The sequence below is a fragment of the Mugil cephalus genome, chromosome 11, assembly GCF_022458985.1.
Source record: "Mugil cephalus isolate CIBA_MC_2020 chromosome 11, CIBA_Mcephalus_1.1, whole genome shotgun sequence".
NCBI classification, from domain to species: domain Eukaryota; kingdom Metazoa; phylum Chordata; class Actinopteri; order Mugiliformes; family Mugilidae; genus Mugil; species Mugil cephalus.
Genome location: NC_061780.1, coordinates 17,192,916 through 17,211,121, shown reverse-complemented (window position 1 = coordinate 17,211,121; position 18,206 = coordinate 17,192,916). Strand labels below are relative to the sequence as shown.

Here is an 18,206-nt window from a genome sequence, read left to right as displayed (position 1 = left end):
GAGTGTTGTGTTGAAATAAAAATTTTAATTAAAACATCTCGCACACAGTCATTATGTAACATTATCACTTTCATTTATTCATTAAAATAAAATAGTTATTTACCACTGAGAAAGCACAACAGAACTATCATAATATATTAATTATTATTATACAACAATACAGTGTCTCAGACACAATAGATATAAAAACAATTATTTTTACAAACAACCTTTAAACTTTCAAACTTTAAGCAAAAGTCACATTAAGTAAAATCAAGTATTCACAGTCACAGACCACAAAAATAAATTGCACCACAAATAAATATCATGAATACAAAGTGTCAATAATCGATACTTTGAACATTAACCCCGTTTGTTTCAAGACTATTGCACATGAACAAAGGTCACAGTTTAACCAACGGGACTCGGAGCTGTGAACATTTCATAAATCTTAGGAGGATGTCGACACATGGCACGACGATGAACCTGAGCGTCATGTAACCACAGTGGCATAGATCACAGTGTCGTCACTCCGCTCCGGTTTGCATCTGAGGAGGAAAGTCCAGCATTAATAAGCTGAAGCGGAGCAGTGTCAGCGTCTACACTTCCTGCATTTATTAACCCTGATGGCAACAGTTTTATACATAGAGACACAGAGTGCACTTAATTTAACTGACCTAACCAAGGTCAGGTGCTGTGAAGCAATATTCCTTTAATAATTTACATTTTTTTTTAAAGGTAACAGGAGTTTTCAGAAACGTTCACAAACATAAAAAGTCAGTGCAAAGACACAAAGAACATTTGTTCTGATTAGATTTCCCTGAGCCAAAGGATTCAATTTCATCAGTCGATGCTGGTTCACGGCAAGATTATTTTGATGTAAAGCCACATTAATTAAAGGCTACATGTATGAACGCTGTTGTGATCAAGTCAATATTATGGACAGCAAACCCACCTGGTGTCCTGTGGCGTTCTGCCGTTGTTCATCTTGTTTCTGGGGTTGATGGTCACTGTGGTGTAGGTAACCTCATCGTCGTCCAATGTGGGGTTCTGAAACAAAGGAGAGGATTAATACTTTTAATTTTTTATTTTTTGTAGTATTGTAATAGTTACATACATGCACAGTATTTACATGATGGTGTGAGTTCATAAGAGAAGCAGATGCCTGAGCAGAGACGAGCGGAGCAGAGGTTGGTCCCATGTGAACGCTGGCATAAACGGCATCAGTAGTAGTCGCATAAATGGGTTCCTCTCCACCTTGCTTCAGGTCAGTCATGGCGTTCTGGAGAGAACACATCAAATGCCACGGGTCATTTTACCACTTGCCGTGTCAAATTACAAAGTCGAAACACAGAAAATAATACCACAAGTGCAAGGTATTCTTTAAATATTCACTGGGAGCATTTTGTGTTTGTGCTGTTGATCGCCAGCCTTGGCAACATGAGTTTCATCAACTATCTGGCATCGTGTTTCCGGTGTACTCACTTTTTTGTCTGCGCTAGTTCTCCATTTCTTCCTGCAAAGATGGCAAAAAAAAAAAAAAAGGATTACTGTTAATGCAGCCAGAACAGAACAGCGCATACTCAATTGCCCAATCCTGTCACATGTTTCAGGAAGTTGTTGCATAATAATGTCAAACACAGCAGGCTGGTATTTTTTTCCAGAAAGTTCAGATTTTAACAGATCCTCAGGAATAAAAAAAAAAAAAAAAAGCTTCTCAAACTAAACTTCTCCCTTTGTGCACATTCAGCATCCATGAATTCTGTCTAAAATTAGTTTTTGGAATTGATATGAAATATGAGTAAAAGCCCAAAAGTGGCAACAGAACTGAAATTACAATGACACAATACTAATGGTCATAACGACATGAGGCGAAACCCATTACAAAATGTCACAACATGTGGAAAATAGAAGCAGAGGCTACGCAAACGTGTACATGTGTCAGTGAGTAACAGTGGAAGTGACATCAAGTTCCCCCGTCATTCGCTGACTCACCAGAATAAAAGCGCAGCAATCACCAGTGTCACAACAAAAGAGACCCCGATTCCGGCCAAGATAGGAAATGGCGGGCTGTCTGTGGAAAAACGTACACACAACTTAAATAATTCACTTCAAAAAAAATATTAAAGACGACACACTTAATAATAAACCAGCAGTGAATAGTGAAGTGTTGCATACCAGACTGCTTTTCCACCATCACCAGCTGAACCTCGGTTGAGTTGCTCACGCCAGCTGTGTTCCTGACCTGGCACATGTAGAGTCCAGCGTGGGACGGCGTCATAACAGGAAGTGACAGCATCTGTCCGGAGCCCACCTGGAGCAGTGAGCTGGAGCTGCTGGGGGCGGTGCGCTTGTACCAGGTGTAGTTGTCCGCTGCGGGGTTGGCTGAGCTGCTGCAGGTCAGATTCACGCCGTCGCCTTCAACAACATGCGGCGGATCCATTGAGACAGAAATGTTCATCGGAGGGTCTGGAAGAATGTCAAAGACGTTACGTGTTGACAGATTGGTTGTGAATTGGATATACAGTGTTATTAAGAGTTATTATCTATTATCTTCTGAGGAGGGTATACGGAACTGGAAGGATTTTGATATGCTGTATTATTTCAAAATGATTTCCTGATATTTAATTGGAGATTTCTTCCTGTCTCCTTGAACCAATATGTCCGGACATAACTGTTTGACACATCCTTGTAGCAAACAGACAGATACCGGCAACAATAAATATGAGGATGTTGTAGCACCAGGAAATTGAGGATTTCCAAATTTGTGCTGTGCCAACTTCGTGTTGGCTGAAAATATACTTTTGTTACTGTCATGGTGGAAATTCTTAGACATTTGAACCCAGATGTTCAGCTGTGTTCAGGTCAAGGTTTCTCCTTGTTAAAAGGGAGTTTTTTCTCATCATTAATACAATTGAATTGAATTGCTCAACCTACTCACACTTGACATCAAGGAGAACTTCAGTGGAGTTAATCATCCTGCTCACGTTATTCCAGGCCTGACAGTAGTACCGTCCCATGTGGCCGGGCTGGATGTCCGAGATGCTGTGGCTCTGCCCAGAGCCGATAAACTCTCCGTCCTTATACAGGCTGTATCCACTCTCAGTCACGGGAGGGTTGGCGTCGCTGCTGCAGGTGAAAGTCACCGTGTCCCCTGCCATGATGTCTCCCACTGGACTCAGTGACAGTTTCACTTTCTCGGGAGCGTCTGTTTCAGAGGAGCACACATGAATGATCTCTGAGATGAACTACGTGTGATTACTATGGCAGTGTGATGATGCCGCCCCAGAGAAAACAAGATGCAGCACTGTCACAATTTTTTTATAGTGAAGAGAAGATTGAGACAAGTTAATCTTCTGACAACAAAGTATTTTCATGTCAGAAGATATAAAATAAGATGTGCTTATTGCATAACCAGTGATTCTTCAATTTTTACCTTTACGTATAATAAGTTTCCATAGATAAGCTATTCTATTCTGTCTTATTGGATTTTTACCCATAACGTGGAATTATTTAGTTTTACAGCATGTTCTCTTGTTTATTCCTGTTTATTCCCATCAGATATATGTTTGGAAGAGTTGATCAGTACATGATCAATTACAGGATACACTCTATCTAGTGAGAATAAATCATATTGTCTCTCATTCAGAGTTAATTATATATATCTTTTTCTATTACTATTTTATTCTGAAAGTCTAATTTATGTTGTATTGAACTTCCTCTTTTTTTTTTAAGCTTTTATTCTTATACTTATTTAAGCGTTTTGTAGAGCGAAGCGACGGGACTCAAATTCCTTGTATGTGCACTCACACTTGGGCAATAAAGCTAATTGTAGTTCTGATTCTGATTTCATGGGAACAGGTAAAAAAAAAAATAATAATAATGTTTTATTCCAAATTTATGAGCAACAGTGTATTACTAAAATCACACATTTTCAAGAAAAGTCCTTTCTGTGTCTAAATAAAATGACCTCAGTCACTGAAATCAATAATGTAATCACAGTCTTTGAAATACATGCTGAGATAAATCACGTGTTAGCTGTGGATTCATTCACTCTCCGAATTAAAAATAAATAGATCGGCTGTATTTATATAAGATGGAGAGAAAAACAAGCACGGTTAACTTTTGGTGAGAAGTGACACTGACAAACAGCTTCCCTGTAACAATTAGCTTCTTCATATCTGCAGTGAAAGGGGCTGAAAGAGGATATACTCACACTGAACGTTCAGAGCCACGGGGGCCGATTTGACATGCTCCTGTCCCAGGATGGCACAGTGGTACCTCCCAGCGTCCCTTCTACTGGCCTGGAAGACCACACTCGAAACAGGCTGTCCATCTCTGAACCAGACAACGTCCATGGGTTCAGAACAACCTGACACACAGGTCAGGTTGACACGCTCTCCCTCTGTCACAGTGCTTGGCTGCACAACAGTGGTCAGCTCTGACAAAAGAAAGACTCACTGTTATTACTAATATAGTTTCAGTTCATGAGATATGTTCTATTTTTGTGTGGTTTACCTTTCACTGACAGATACGCGTGTGTCCGGCTTGTCCATCGGTTGAGCGTGGTCTCGAAACCGAAATAGTACGACCCTTCATCTGACCATTGTACATTGTTGATCTTCAGCTTACAGTCACTCCAGCGGTCACCTTGGTATTCAAAGTGGCCTCTGGGTTTTCTAAGACTAGAAAGCCGATACAGCATCAAGCCACGACTTTCACGTATGGCTTTATACCAGGTGACTGAAGTGACAATGTTCATAGAAGGGTAGTCGTAAGTGCATTTAATAACTGTAGACATCCCCTTTAAAGCACACTGATTTTCCAGTCTCACTCCCCAGTTTCCACTCCAGACACCTGTGGAGACATTTTCATTTTATTCATTTTTTAATTTTTTTTATTTTTTACTATTTCTTAACAACACAGATAAAAGAGAAAATCCACATGAAACGTTTCCATTGCCAAAGCAGAATTTGCGTAGCCAGCGTTTTTCCTTACCTGGTATTGTCACCAGAGTGATTAGAATCCAGCTTTCCATGACACGGGTTGTAAATACAAAATGTGGACAGGAGAACCGCAAGAAGGTTTGAAGAGGTCACACATTTGGTGCTTTATATGCTGCTCTGTTTTTTTTTTTTTTTGTTTTTTTTTGTGGCGTAAAAAGCAGAAGTAGGAGAAGTCTCCTCCCCGCTTCCTCCAAGAGTGTCAGTTTCATGGAGCAAGACAGCTTCGTATTATTAAAGTGAATATAGACACTGATACACCGATCAGGCATAACATTATGACCCCTGACAGGAGAAGTAAACAATTCAGAGTTCTGCTTGGAAACCTTTAGACCTGACATTCATTCGTGTGGATGTTACTTAGACATGTAGCACCCACCTAGACCTGACCTGACCAGATCAGACCAGTCACCCCCGCCTCATAGTAATGACTCTCCATGACACACACAAATATCCTTTAGGAACAACTTAAAAACATTATATATGAAAAACAGCACAAGGTGTTGACCTGGCCTCTAAATCCACCAGATCCCAAACTGATCAAGTATCTGTGAGATGATCTACAGAGGCCCCTCCACTCAACCCATAGGACCCAAAGGCCCCACTAACAACATGCTGTTGCCACAGGACACCCTCAGAAGGCCCATGTCCATTCTCTGATGAGTCACAACTGTTTTGGAGGCACAAGGGAGACCAACACAATATTAGGAAGGTGGTCATAATGTTATGCCTGTTTGAGTGTGGGGAAACAAGAGTGGGGATAGTTAATCCATGGTTCCTATAGCTAAGTACATAAACCACTAAAACACAAGGAGGCATTAGTGCAGTGAGGTTATGGATGTCTACATGACATGTGAGTGTGTGGCTTCACAGTGTTTTCTGTTTGCTTTGTAAAAACCTCTTCTTAAGTCTTGCTTCTGACAAACAATAAAAAGGTAAAACTAAACCTTTATGAACAAAACTAAGCCTGGAAATAACCAGAGGTTAAAATAACGCAGTGTTTTGGTCTGTTCGTCCACTGGGTGGAGTTACTGGACCGTGCAACAGAAACTAGAAACCACACCAAGTTCAGACAGTGCGTTTAACACAGACGGTGTATTTTTGTGACATTTTTAATATTGTTATTTCCTCATTTTGATGACCTCTAGATACTTTTCTCTCTTCTGTTGTTTATGTGTGTACAGCTGGAGTACAGCTTTTTGTTCTTTGAGGATTTCACATGTGCAGAAACCTGATTTTACAGCGGGTAAAAGAAGTATTGAACACGTTTCAATTCTTTATAGTAAACATATTTCTAAAGCTGCTATTGAAATGAAATTTTCACCAGGTGTTGGTAACAGCCCAAGTAATCTATACATAGAAAGAACCAAAGCAAATAAGTTCAGAAATGAAGTTATGTGTAATAATGTGAAATAACAGAGGGGGAAAAGTATTGAACATACGCAGAAAGGGAGGTGGAAAAAGGCATGGAAAGCCAAGACACCAGCTGAAATCCATCTGTGATCAGAAAACCATCCTGCCCCTTGTCAGTGCAAATGAAAATCAGCTGGTTTAGCTTAAATTGATGGCCTATAAAAAGGTGTGTCATTACCAAGGTGTCACACAAAGAACATCTCATGATGGGTAAAAGCAAAGAACTTGAGACACCTTTGCAACCTCATTGTTGCAAAACAGTCTCATGGCTTTGGTTACAGAAGGATTTCTAAACTTCTGAATGTTCCAGTGAGCACTGTTGGGGTCATAACCTGGAAGTGGAAAGAACACTATTCGACCATAAAACAGCCACGACCAGAGGCTCCTCGCAAGATTTCTGACAGAGGAGTGAAAAGAATTATCAGAAGAGTTGTCTAAGAGCCAAGGACCACTAGTGGAGAGCTCCAGAAAGACCTGGAATTAGCAGCTACAAAGAAAACAATAAGCAACAACCATGGCCTGTATGCACACTCACCAGGCAAAACTCAATTTCTGAAGAAAAAAGCATGTTTAAGCTTGTTTAAAGTTTGCTGCACGACATTTGGACAAGCCTTTAAAACACTGGGAGAACATAGTCTGGTCAGATGAGAGCAAAGTTGAACTCTTTGGATGCCATGACACACATCATGTTTGGAGGACAAAATGTACTGCACATCAACCCCAAAAAAAAAAAAAACCCATACCGACAGTGAAGTTTGGAGATGGGAACGTCATGGTACTGGCAAACTTCATATAACTGAAGGGAGGATGAATGGAAAAATGTAGCGAGACGTTCTTGAGAAAAATCTGCTGCCATCTACCAGAATGATGAAGATGAAACGAGGGTGGACATTTCAGCAAGACAATGATCCCAAACACGGAGCCAAGGACACTCTCCACTGGCTTCAGAAAAAGAAAATAAAGCTGCTAGAATGGCCCAACCAATCACCTGACCTGAATCCAATTAAAACAATCTATGGAAAGAACTAAAAATCAGAGTTCATTTCCCTCTGTTCTTAAACATAATTTAATTTCTGAACTTGTTTGTTTTGGTTTCTTTCTATGTGTGGATAACTTGGGTTGTGTCCAACACCTGGTGAAAATTTCACGTCAATATCAGCTTTAGAAATATGTTTACTATGAAAAATTGTGAGGTGTTCAATACTTATTTTACCCGCTGTGTTCTCCAAGCTCCACAAGTTTTGAATGTCCTGGACTGTGGCATGTGGAGTTTCTCCAACAAAGTCAATCTAAGTGACTCTAGTTGTGTATTGTGCTTGGTGTACATTAGGAAAAGACATGATAAAGTTTCCTAAATGGGCCTTGTATGTCTCTTACTTTCTTCTCTCCCCTGTTGCATTGACCTCTTGGTCATTTCCCTGCATGAGGATTAAAACTGCACATTTGTAACATCAATGACAAGTACATTTAGTACTCCTTGCCTTTGTCTTATCATCACTTTGGGTACATTGCTTCACTGAGTACTGCAAATGCAGTCTCGCGTTAAGAAATTAAATGTCACAATGAGAGCGAGACGGCCACAAATTTAAGGTAGACAATATTTTCCATGATGATATTCCAAATGTGATACTGACTGATTCATATTTTCCTTTTGGGAGCATGTTGTGGCGAAATGAGATGTTATTTTTAGTTTTTTGTAATTAGCAGCTCTAAGTCTGATTGTTACATAACTGCTGAAATAGTGACAGCGACCTGTTATTTCCCCATTCTATGTTCAGATCACGCCTGGAGTGTGAAATTCTCAATGAATAATTACCAATATCACAGCGGAAATTCTCAAATGTGTTGTGAAAACAAGTGCAAGCCACAGCATCTATGGTCATATTCACAAGCAACAGATAAATAAGGACGTTGGATAGATTCCTGTGAGGGTAGCTTCTTTTTAATGAATATTTTGTGAAAATAAACAAAGAAACAAACAAGACACACTCTAGAGAAACAAAAGAAGTCATTAGTCTGGCTTTATTTTTCTTCAGTGTAACTACGTAGATGTAATCGCTTTTATTGCCTGCACCAAACGTGGTGCAAGTCTGGCTCAGCAGACGCCAGCTATAACTGAATGAACCTCACAACATTAGAAAATCAACACTAGCTCTTTATGTTGTAGACTCAAACATTGTATATCACTGCACATTTGCTACAAGTTTTCTCCATTAAATATGTCACTCTGTCATTTTCATTGGCAACTGTTATGCTTTCATACAAATGATTATGTTTCAGTTGCCCGTGGGTGCAAAGGATAAATTCATGACCTACTGTGCATATAGTTGAATAAAAACTTCAGTCTCAACAAAAGCCCACCAGGTAGCTTGTACTATGGGTGTTAATGCAAGCGACATCATTTCCTGTTAACACTGGTTTCATCAGCAGCATGAAGACGTATAGAAAGTAAAATGAAAGACATGCAGCGCGTTTCAGTCGACCACATGCTGCCATCATAGAGAGCCCAGGTTCCGGCAGACAGTCTGACACACACTGTCGCAAGGTGAGTTTCCTGTCAAGCACGGTGGCTGGTTGGTCGTGAGGATGAAGAGCAAAAACACAATTACATTCAATTAAACATATAATTTTTCTATCATTTCTTTCTATTTAGAGACAGCAACAGGCTTTATTTTAGTCCTCGGCCACAGATTTGTTGTTGCACCAGTGAAACTCTACTGAAGCATGCAGTTTAATAGGCAAACTTTAAATTGCCTAAAACCTTTAGGTGATTTATGAATGAACCCCCTTCAAGTTAAGAAAAAGCCAAAACAAACAAACACAAAGCTGGTATATGTAAGATGTCCAACCTGAGGTTGTTTCCTCCCGTTCAGTGGCGAGGCTGCGGCAGTAGAGTGTAAACAACTTTGGAGGAATCCTTTGGCTTTCTATCACCACCCAGTGGCAGGTTGTGCACCTGCACCTGATCCGTGCTGACAAACGGACAAACAGGAAACGCAAATCACGGAAGGGCGCGGGGTCTCCAAAAGCACTAAAAAGTTTTTAGAACATGGCTGAGAAATGTATGAAGCCCTCGTAAATATGAGACGCTGATAGAGATCACAGAAGAGCAAGGAAGCACGTGGGCAGCGTGGTAAACAGATCAACAGAAATGAAGAAAAGTAGAGCAGGGGGAGGTGTACTTGGCCAGTCTGGAGTAGTGCACTGTGATGTAGCTGGAGGAAGCGCTGTGACTTTTGACTTCTGTGATTGGCGGAGCATCCTTCAGAGGAACGATGGAGGGATGGGAGCTGTCGCTTAAGTCCTCTGGCTCCTCCTGCACACACACACACACACACACACACACACACACACACACACACACACACACGGTTTCATCAAAACTTTATTATCACCATGTTTTCTCAGTAGTTGCAGCCTCAGATCGCACTCTGTGTCGCTCACCGGTATGTCGGACATCTTGCCCTTCCTCACTGGGAAGGTCTGCTGGGCTGACTCATAGAACATGGTGTCAGCTGTCAACGATGGACGCTGGGGGTCACGCACAAAAACACAAACATCAACGCGCACAAAGGACGAAACTGAGCACTGAAGACGCGCATCGTGGAGACTCTCCTGATGTTTCTGTGGGGTTTCTGTACCTTGTTTGCCTCTTCTGCTGACTCCATGTCCACTCTGTGCATGTTCTTACTGTGAAGACAAAGACACAGGGACAAAACATGACCAAGTCACGACACAGATATAAAATATGTACTAAAATGTCAGACTAAAACAACTGCCAAATATGTTTTTTTTATTTTTTATTATTTGGAGAAGCAGACCAGTAGAAGTGTTAAAATAACAGTGCACTCCCTGTCACCTGATCATAATCGCCACAGTGAGAGTGATGAGTCCCGCAGACACGCCCACTGCTGAAGCCAAGGCGATGACCTTAAGACGACCTGCCGATCGGGAAATGACGGACGGATACATGCATGAAACGAGAAGTGGAGCGAGTTAATAAAGGCCAGCGCATATAAAAATAGAAAGAGAAAATGTTCAAAGAGGGAAAGGGCGGTGCATCAACAAGCGGTCGTCTAGACTTGAGTCTTGTGTTTCCAGCTCTGATTTCCAAACCTAACTCCACTTCTTCGTGGCCGTCTAGACTCCGGCTGTAGTTTTCCACAGCACATCATCACCTCCTCCTCATCTCATCTCATAGTGAGAGTGATTTACGTGACTCACCGTGACTCATAGAGTTCCAGTCAGGAGTCAGAGGAACATGCGCAATTAAGACCAGAACCTTGACCACTGTGACACTAACAGTTCAAACAAAGAAAACAACTTGTGCTATAGTCACAGATAAACAGTCAAAGCAAGGATAGAGATGTAAACTTGGTGCAGGTGTGTTTCAGTAAGGTTCGGACACAAATACACCATCATTGATGTGTGTTAACATTTTCAAAATGATCCATCAACTGTCGAGACATTTAAAAAAAAATCAGAGCGAGTCTGTACCACTGACGGTACATAAAGACACGAGGACAAAACCTCAAGGACATTACCCACATGATTCATGAGAGAGAAGTTTAGAAGTATTGTGTGTGGTGCCTCAAACTAATCCAAAGAAGTGAAATGCTGAGGTGGTGAAAGACGCCTCGAGCCTAGAGATGCTGATGTCCTTAATGGTAAATGAACGAGCCTTCATATAATTTCAACCTCCTATACATTATCATTAAGGGGGACATTATCTACAGAGACCAAACTAGTTTATTGCATCAGGCTGCAAACATTTTTCCTCTAAAGTTTGTCATTTTAACATGGAAGTTGACTCACTTTTGGAACCAGCCTCAAGTGGCCATCAAAGGTACTGCAGTTTTCATTTTTAAGCCTCTGAAGGTGCTACATCCTTAAAGTCACATTTCATGTGTGGCTAAAAATGAAACTTTGCCAACAAATAAAATTGTCAAACATAATCTTTGGACAAACTGGTAAAAAGTCACAAAAGAAGCAATGGTGTTGATGCAATGAATTCCTTTGTACCTCTGACCCTGACGGTGAGCACCGGAGAGCTGTGGGCTCCGATTCGGTTCCTGGCCTCACAGTAGTACTGACCGCTCTCTCCAACGCCAACCTCTGAGAAGGTGAACACGGGACCAGACTTGGTGCCCCACGCTGCAGGACAGAGCACAGAGAAGGAGAAGGGCTACGGTTACAGGTTCTGCGGCACAAATAGCAGAGCGGGAGCTGAAAGAATACAGGGTTTTACTGACTACAAACATTTGCCACAGAGACCGTGAAGTATTTTGGGCGATTCTGTAATGTTAACCTTGAGTGGAACATTTTTATGATGCTAACATTGAACAGAGCCCCCGTCCAGGGCTAAACGGTGCCATGTGAAGTTGTCCACCGCTGGGTTGGCCTGACTGCTGCAGGTCAGAGTCAGGGGTCGGCCAGCGTCCACCACACTGGAGGGACGGGCCAGAACTGAAGTGTTCTTGGGAGGATCTGGGCAGAGGATGAGGAAGGAGGACATGGAGAGATTTATAAGTTGTTGTTATATGAAGATAATGAAGCACAGACTGACTGAAGATCACTGTCTCTATACAGGACAAAGAGGAAAGCAGGCAGAGACTCCGAAACTAGAAATATGAACGTGTGTGTGTGAGGAGGCGAGTTTGGAACATACAGCGTCCGATATCAGTTAAGACGCAACAGTATTACACTAAATCGGTGACAAAATAAAGATAAGCTTGATTAAAAGCGGACCTCAGTACGGAGGACTCAGATAAAAACATCTGCTACTTACACAGCACAGTGAGAGTAACCACAGGGGAGCTTTGTTGTCCCAATCTGTTCCATGCTGTGCAGTAGTACTGACCAGCATGCTGAGCGCGCACCGACGGGAACGTCAGGTTCTGAAAAGAACCTTTAGTAACCACCTGGTCACCTAGGATACGATACCAAACGTACCTGCAGGGAAGAGCATGGAGGTGATGATGATGATGACGATGAGGAGGATTATGAAAATGTCATAGGGCTACTTTATTTAATTTAATACTTAGATGGGGGTTGTGTCTGGCTTTGCTTTGATAATATATATGTATAAAGCACAAACACTTGAGGGTTTGGTTCACATTTTTCACATTTAGTAAAAAATTAAATAAACAGATAATAATGTGAGTGAGCCGTTTTGTCAAGTGCGAGTTCATTCAATTCATGCTCTTTTAAGGAAACTAATGTATAAATTAATTTGTCAATTGAATGGTACTTATAATGCTAATCCATGGTCTCAGTGATGTGACGTATACTGATATGACTGTCTCCTGTAATTTTTAGTCTAATTAATTAAAGTCTATCTTTAATATGACGACAGATGCACAAATCATGATAATGATGACAGAAACAGCAGAAACACGTATTAAAACCATGATGAGAGTGAATATGTGACAGAAGTGTTCCCAGTCCAGTGCTGGTGGGTTATTGTTGAACCGTCCTACCTACCTGCTGGGGGGAGGGTAGGCCTGACTCATGCAACTCATGTTCACATAGGAGCCTTCTCTGATGTCTCCTCGCGGACTCATCAGCACCCGTGTGTTCTTTGGAGAGTCTACGCAGGCGGACGGAGACAAAAACAGGAGCATATCGTTACTGCATTGTGTATTCAAGAAAACAAAAGGAAATGTGAAATATATGCATGTATGGAAAAAAGACAGGTTACTATAATAAATTTTTGTGTTCCACATTGAATTAATTAGCAATAAACTAGCTTATTTTAGTTCAGTACTGGTGTCTTTCACTAATATAATGGTTCAAAAACTGAAAACATGAGTGCAAAACTCTGCTAATTGCTTTAGTGGATTTAATCAGAACAGGAGTAATGTTTTTTCTGTCGACTGACTAATCGAACAGTGGGTTATTCTGTTCAGTAGGGCTGCTACATCACTGACCATAAAAAAAACAGAAAGGCAGAAGTCTAAATTGAGCTTAGATCACTTCCTGATTTGTCCATGTGACAGATTATTCCATTCCACAGAGTCTGAATTAGGAGCTGTTGCCTAATTAACTTGACCTATAGTGCCATAAAAATAGACAAATTAAACACTAATACTAATGGTGTAGTCAGATGTGGGTCACGGCTCTGTCTGTGACGCTAATGACAACATGCGACAAACTTACAAGTGACGTTGAGCAGAAGTGCTTTGGAGCGATCTGTTCCCAGTGAGTTACGCGCTACGCAGAAATACTCTCCTCTGTCTGTGTATCTGAGGTTGGACAGGTGGAGCTGAGGCCTGAAACTGTCTGGGATGCTGCCGCTCTCCATGTCTAGAAAACAGTCAGAGAACGGAGATTAGCGCACATAGAAGCTACTAGCATGCATGGACTGATTTACATAACTCATTTAAATCTCATCAGCCAGTCATAAATCCCTAATGAAATACAGATACACATATTAAACATACAGCACCGCAGCAGCATCATCCATCGATACCTTTCACTAGCATCATTCTTCTATTGTTTTTTTGCCAAATGCAGCGTGATGCACATGCACTCCTGTACCTTTGAACCATGCAAAACTCTCGACAGGTGGAGCTGCCTCACTGCTGCAGGTCAGGGTGACAGATGACCCCTCTAACACCTCCCCCAGAGGAAAGGCTGCTATGGATGTGGAGCGGGGACCGTCTGAGGGGGAAGACGGAAAGAAAACATTTTTAACATATTTAACATTTACTAGGGCCATTTACCAGTGTGCACAGGCTGATTTTAACAAACTAGGTTTGCCAAAATATAAAAGAGAAATGTAATGCGAAGAATGCATCAAACTCATCCAGAGGCTTAGCTACAGGTGTTGACAGGCTAAAGCGCAACCTCTCTTCATTTTTCCCTCACATATACTGTATATATTTGTTCTTTTCCCTTTAAGACGTGGTTGGATGGTTTAATGGTTTAATATTTAATGGTTTAACCCAGAGGTCTTCAACATTTTTCAGTCCAAGGATCTATTCAAGCTATTCAAATAATTTAAATAATTTTCTATTTTTTGTTTTACTGACAAAGCGATCCATTTTGGCTTCAGTATTAGGCTGATGGGAACGAGATGCACTGTTAGCTTCTCTTCTGCAAATGTGTATTTAAAGTATTTAAATTTGTAAATTTGAAAACCTATAGTTTAAGCTAACCTAGACAGCCTGGTTGGTTGAGGTTACTTACGTCCCAGAGCCAGGGTGAGAGATGGCGACTGTACATTTTGAGGTGGGATTGGTCGACAGGTGTATGCTCCTGCATGCTGCTCGTCAAATCGATTGATAATCATCCACTTCTCATATGAGCCGAGGTTCAGCCCGTTCCTGTGAGCAGCACGTAACATCTACAGTGTCTCAGACAGATAAGGGAGATGCATATATTGTGTTTATGTGCATTTGCATACCTGTAGAGTGCGAGGCTCCTCCCAGGAGCAGCACATCCTCTGGCCTGGCAGCCGACAAACACCGTCTCTCCAAATCCAAACATGTTGCCCGGCCTGGCTGGATGCACCTGCACCTGGAGGTCTGAATCAAACACACAGGACAGCACAACTCTGTCTGGGTGAGTGGAACACCTTAGTCAGCATCACAGCAGCTTTAGTTTAATCTACCTGTTACTTCCAGGGTGATGGTGTCAGGGGAGGTCCATCTCCCCCGTGGCTGGTCAGTCTCAAACCTGAAGTGATACTGACCCGCATCGCTCAGCTTCACGCCTCGAATCTGGACTGAACAGCTGGAGTAGCTGCCCCCGATGTAGCTGTGGTGTGGGACAAAATGATCGGGACTTATTTAAATTTCACGGAAGCTTTACGAAAGCCAAAATGTCACTGTTAGGCTCGTGTCATGTACGCACCGTGTGCGACCGCGGTACGACAGGCTGATCTGGTTGGGGTCGCTGTGGTGGGTGAACTCCCTGCGACCCTCGCCAGAAACACGAAACCACATGACCTGCCTCACATTGTGACCTGTGAGGGAAGACAGAACAGGAATGTCACATTAACTGATGGGGGAAAAAGACCGAGATGACAAGTAAATACCAATAATAAGAGGATTTGGCTTTCTTTAAAGGATTTACCACCATACACATGCATAAGTAAAATGAGGTTTAATTTAATATGTATCAGAAGATACACAAGTAAAAGAGCAACATTTAAGATTTATATACACTACGGGTCAAAGTTTTAGAACATAACAGTATTTCTTTTTTTTATTGAAATATATGCAGTTTAATGTCCCATTTTACTCTGAAATGAAAGAAATGTGTGGCAAATTTAGGGTGCTTTGCTTTCACTCTTCTAGAGAGTCTAGAGACTGGGCCATGGTTCGCTTCATGTTTTCAAGCTTTCCATCTTGTTTTTATCCTGAGGTAGTTCTGGTTTAGCTTGGACTAAAGTTTTGGGTCGTTATCTTGCTGTAGGAAGAAAACCCTGTGTCCTCATGTGGGGACATTAAGTTTTATCGTGGAAACTTATTCTGCCTAATTTAAACTTTTATCCTCATAACTAGATACTAGTTGGTATAAAAATGTGATAGTGTTCAATTCAGTGGATTGATTCTGCAGCTGATCAAGTTATTTATTTATATTTATTAACTTTTCTAGTTTAATATGACATGCAAACGTAACAAATTCCATCAATAGTAATGAGCCAAAACTTCACTAATTAGCAAATACCCACCTTTGAGGACGTTTGGGAATTCATTATTTGCAATTCTGTCTTTGCACAGCCATGTTCAGTTTTATATTTTGTTACATATTGGTGACTTTGATATAATACACAGTAAAATAATTCCCATGTCCACATATAGGGACGAATTTTTTTTCCAAAAACTTCTGCTCAACGATGATGCTTAGTTTTTACAGTTGTCAGGTCCCACTGACCCCAAATACCTTGGAGAAATTAAAAATACATAGCAAACTAAAGCTCATGCAGTACTACGTACTGTTCCAAAACTTTAAGAAAGCGTATACATATATATATATTTTTATATACCTGAGGGGTAGTCATAACGGCATGGCAGAGTGACAGTAGTTCCTGCCCACACACAGATCTCCTTTCTGGAAAATGACACACTCCACCTGCTATGAGTACCTGGAGGACACAGACGCACACAGATGGACAAATTTAAGAGCGTGAAAATACGGCATCGCACCACAAAAAGTGCAAATTTACACAAAAAGCTCTAACACAGCACAAAAATGTCGAAGCTGCAATATTCAGAGCTCATATCCCCAAATGAATTAGCATCTACTGGCTGTTACATCCGTGGATTTCACGCCATATTAAAGAGGCTGCTGTAGATTTAGGGAATACGTTCTTGGAAACTGAAAGAAGTGTAAATCTCAACAACCCACATGTAAAATTTTTCCTCCAGTGCGACTCCTCGGAGGAAAACTTGTCAAACCGCAGTTGCTCAGTTCAGAGAGGGACACGTATTAAAAAAGTGAGGCAGTGAGAATGAGCCTCGATGTGCAGCCGTGGTGTCATCCTGAGCTGCTGACTGCCCGCCTGCCTGGCTGACTACCTTGCACAAAAAGGCAATCAATACTTATAAATAAACCTGAGCGTAAAGGCAAGGGCACCTGGCTGCGGAGCCTTGTGTGCATAATGGATGTTATAAGTCAGTGTTTCACTTGATTTAAAGTGTGTTACTCGTTTTTTGACACAAAATCTGTAATAAAATCCAAATATCAAATAGCTAATTTATCATCTCCTCGAAGATAAAAGAAAACCATTTGAAGACTTATTTTTAAAGTTTAGATTTGCACATGATGATAAAAAAAAAAGAAGAAGCATTTCTCATGTTATTTTTTGCTCTTACCTGGTAAAGCTGTGAGGATGGTGCCCAGAACTAACGCACCTGCCAACATCTCCGCTGACACCAGCTCTGTAATGTCACCGGAGGAGGAGAGAAGAGCGCGGACACGAAGAGTCGCACGTCAAATTTGTCAGAATAAAAACGAATCCTCCTGATTAAATAATTCAGTACTCACCTCGTAGAGTATCTACATTCACCTCAGCCTTTCAAACAGAGACAGACCTGTGAGGATGTGTCCAACAAGCGACTGTGATGGAGGTGATTTTTAAAGCGATGAGAGTTGAGATGGGAGGAGGAGTGGAAGGAGGAGGATGATGATGATGAGGAGGAGGAAGTGCATGTGTGTTTCTGTAAGTAAGTTCGGCTTCCTCTTCGTCCTCCGTCTTTGAATTGTTTCTATTTTCACTTTTTTTTTATTCCCACTTCCCCTTCCGATGCCGTGTTTAAGGTCACTGTGCACTGTGATGTGGTGAAAATGTGACACCCTTGTGATCGTGACACTTTCATTCTCAGTCTTACCACAGGTCAAAGGTCATTAACCTGGAGTATGTGAAAAACATGCAATCAAATATTATCACATAAAATCAAAGAGAAGAAACAGAAAATCATGATGGTGGTTAGTTTGTTATTATAGCCAAAGACACAAATGATTCAGTGTTGCTTTGGTTATAAGTGCCCCCATTAATTTCCTGCCTTCTTTTTATTTCCCTCAAAAAAGTAAAAAGTAGCCATAATTATTATTATAATAATAATAATAACTAGGAGGAGTAGTTCAACAGGTTGTAAAATTAGCCCATTTTCTTCATTTCCATTAAATATGACACTAATTAATTAGATCTTAGTTAGTATTTAATGAGTGTATTGTTAAGGGGGAATCTGTGATATTCTTAAAAAAAAACTTGATGTTGCTGTGATGTTACGTCTAAGGCGTTCTATCTTGTGCTGAGACGTCTATGGAAGTTTGTGCACTTTGTACCACATGACTCAATGA

General features: G+C 41.1%; 2 protein-coding genes across 4 annotated transcripts; both read right to left on the bottom strand.

The window, feature by feature from the left end:
* Positions 1-56: 56 nt before the first annotated feature.
* On the bottom strand, positions 57-5,131 carry LOC125016616 (B-cell receptor CD22-like). Of its 3 annotated transcripts, none has more exons than XM_047599209.1 (10): positions 4,978-5,131; positions 4,498-4,836; positions 4,196-4,420; positions 2,921-3,187; positions 2,158-2,448; positions 1,975-2,053; positions 1,465-1,495; positions 1,097-1,261; positions 935-1,029; positions 57-527 (listed from the first exon to the last, which is right to left on the bottom strand). In XM_047599209.1, the coding sequence occupies exons 1-10, from the start codon at positions 5,015-5,017 to the stop codon at positions 473-475; spliced, it is 1,587 nt and encodes a 528-aa protein (XP_047455165.1). In that variant the 5' UTR covers positions 5,018-5,131; the 3' UTR covers positions 57-472. The 3 variants fall into 3 exon arrangements, with proteins under 3 accessions (XP_047455165.1, XP_047455166.1, XP_047455167.1); XM_047599210.1 differs by having other exon boundaries at positions 1,112-1,261; XM_047599211.1 differs by having other exon boundaries at positions 1,145-1,261.
* Positions 5,132-8,315: 3,184 nt separating this feature from the next.
* si:dkey-33i11.1 (B-cell receptor CD22) lies at positions 8,316-17,473 on the bottom strand. The gene is made up of 19 exons (XM_047599067.1): positions 17,391-17,473; positions 17,219-17,284; positions 16,390-16,488; positions 15,252-15,363; positions 15,010-15,155; positions 14,803-14,923; positions 14,586-14,722; positions 13,935-14,057; positions 13,554-13,700; positions 12,879-12,984; positions 12,184-12,347; positions 11,733-11,882; positions 11,418-11,549; positions 10,255-10,336; positions 10,037-10,085; positions 9,840-9,926; positions 9,578-9,711; positions 9,245-9,367; positions 8,316-8,965 (listed from the first exon to the last, which is right to left on the bottom strand). The coding sequence occupies exons 2-18, from the start codon at positions 17,265-17,267 to the stop codon at positions 9,265-9,267; spliced, it is 1,941 nt and encodes a 646-aa protein (XP_047455023.1). The 5' UTR covers positions 17,268-17,284; positions 17,391-17,473; the 3' UTR covers positions 8,316-8,965; positions 9,245-9,264.
* Positions 17,474-18,206: the final 733 nt, after the last annotated feature.